This window comes from Austrofundulus limnaeus, unplaced genomic scaffold, assembly GCF_001266775.1.
Source record: "Austrofundulus limnaeus strain Quisiro unplaced genomic scaffold, Austrofundulus_limnaeus-1.0 Scaffold1273, whole genome shotgun sequence".
Taxonomy (NCBI): domain Eukaryota; kingdom Metazoa; phylum Chordata; class Actinopteri; order Cyprinodontiformes; family Rivulidae; genus Austrofundulus; species Austrofundulus limnaeus.
Window position 1 is genome coordinate 38849 of NW_013953675.1, and position 467 is coordinate 39315.

The window sequence follows — 467 nt, forward strand, 5'->3', positions numbered from 1 at the left end:
CAACTTGTTAAAAATAAAATTACACGCAGCAGCAGGAGGTGTTTCTTTCATTTTACCTTCTGTTTCTAAAATAAGAACAACTTTTAAACTATAAGCTTTAGAAAATGTTGTGCTCCATATGGAGAAGGAACTCTTYTTTATTTCTTTTCTTTTTATTTCACAGATCTTGCACTGCGCTGTAGGTGAGTTTCCTCTCTATTTCCAACAAAAATACCTTTAAGCAGTTAAATAAGGTGGTCAAATTATTCTTGAAGGAACTTTTTTTTGGAGTTAAAAATATAAATCACTAGCTGTGTTTCCATTGACCATGAAAATGCTCAAATTAGAATTACGAAAATAAATTTGCTCAATGGCAACACGTCAATTTAAAAATATATGTTTTTCGACAAAATGTTTTTGCGCTAGGATGAGGTGGTTTTTCAGCCGTATCGAAATTGGTGTTTTTCGCAAAACTGCAATGGAAACAC

General features: G+C 32.2%; 1 protein-coding gene across 1 annotated transcript in view; it reads left to right on the forward strand.

Moving 5' to 3' along the window:
• Positions 1-163: 163 nt before the first annotated feature.
• The window catches only part of hacd2 (3-hydroxyacyl-CoA dehydratase 2), a gene marked incomplete at its 5' end in the record, with an annotated part of 10508 nt that continues 10204 nt past the window's right edge, over positions 164-467 (forward strand). Inside the window, 1 exon segment of the mRNA XM_014031576.1 lies at positions 164-182. Coding sequence (XP_013887030.1) covers positions 164-182 — 19 coding nt within the window.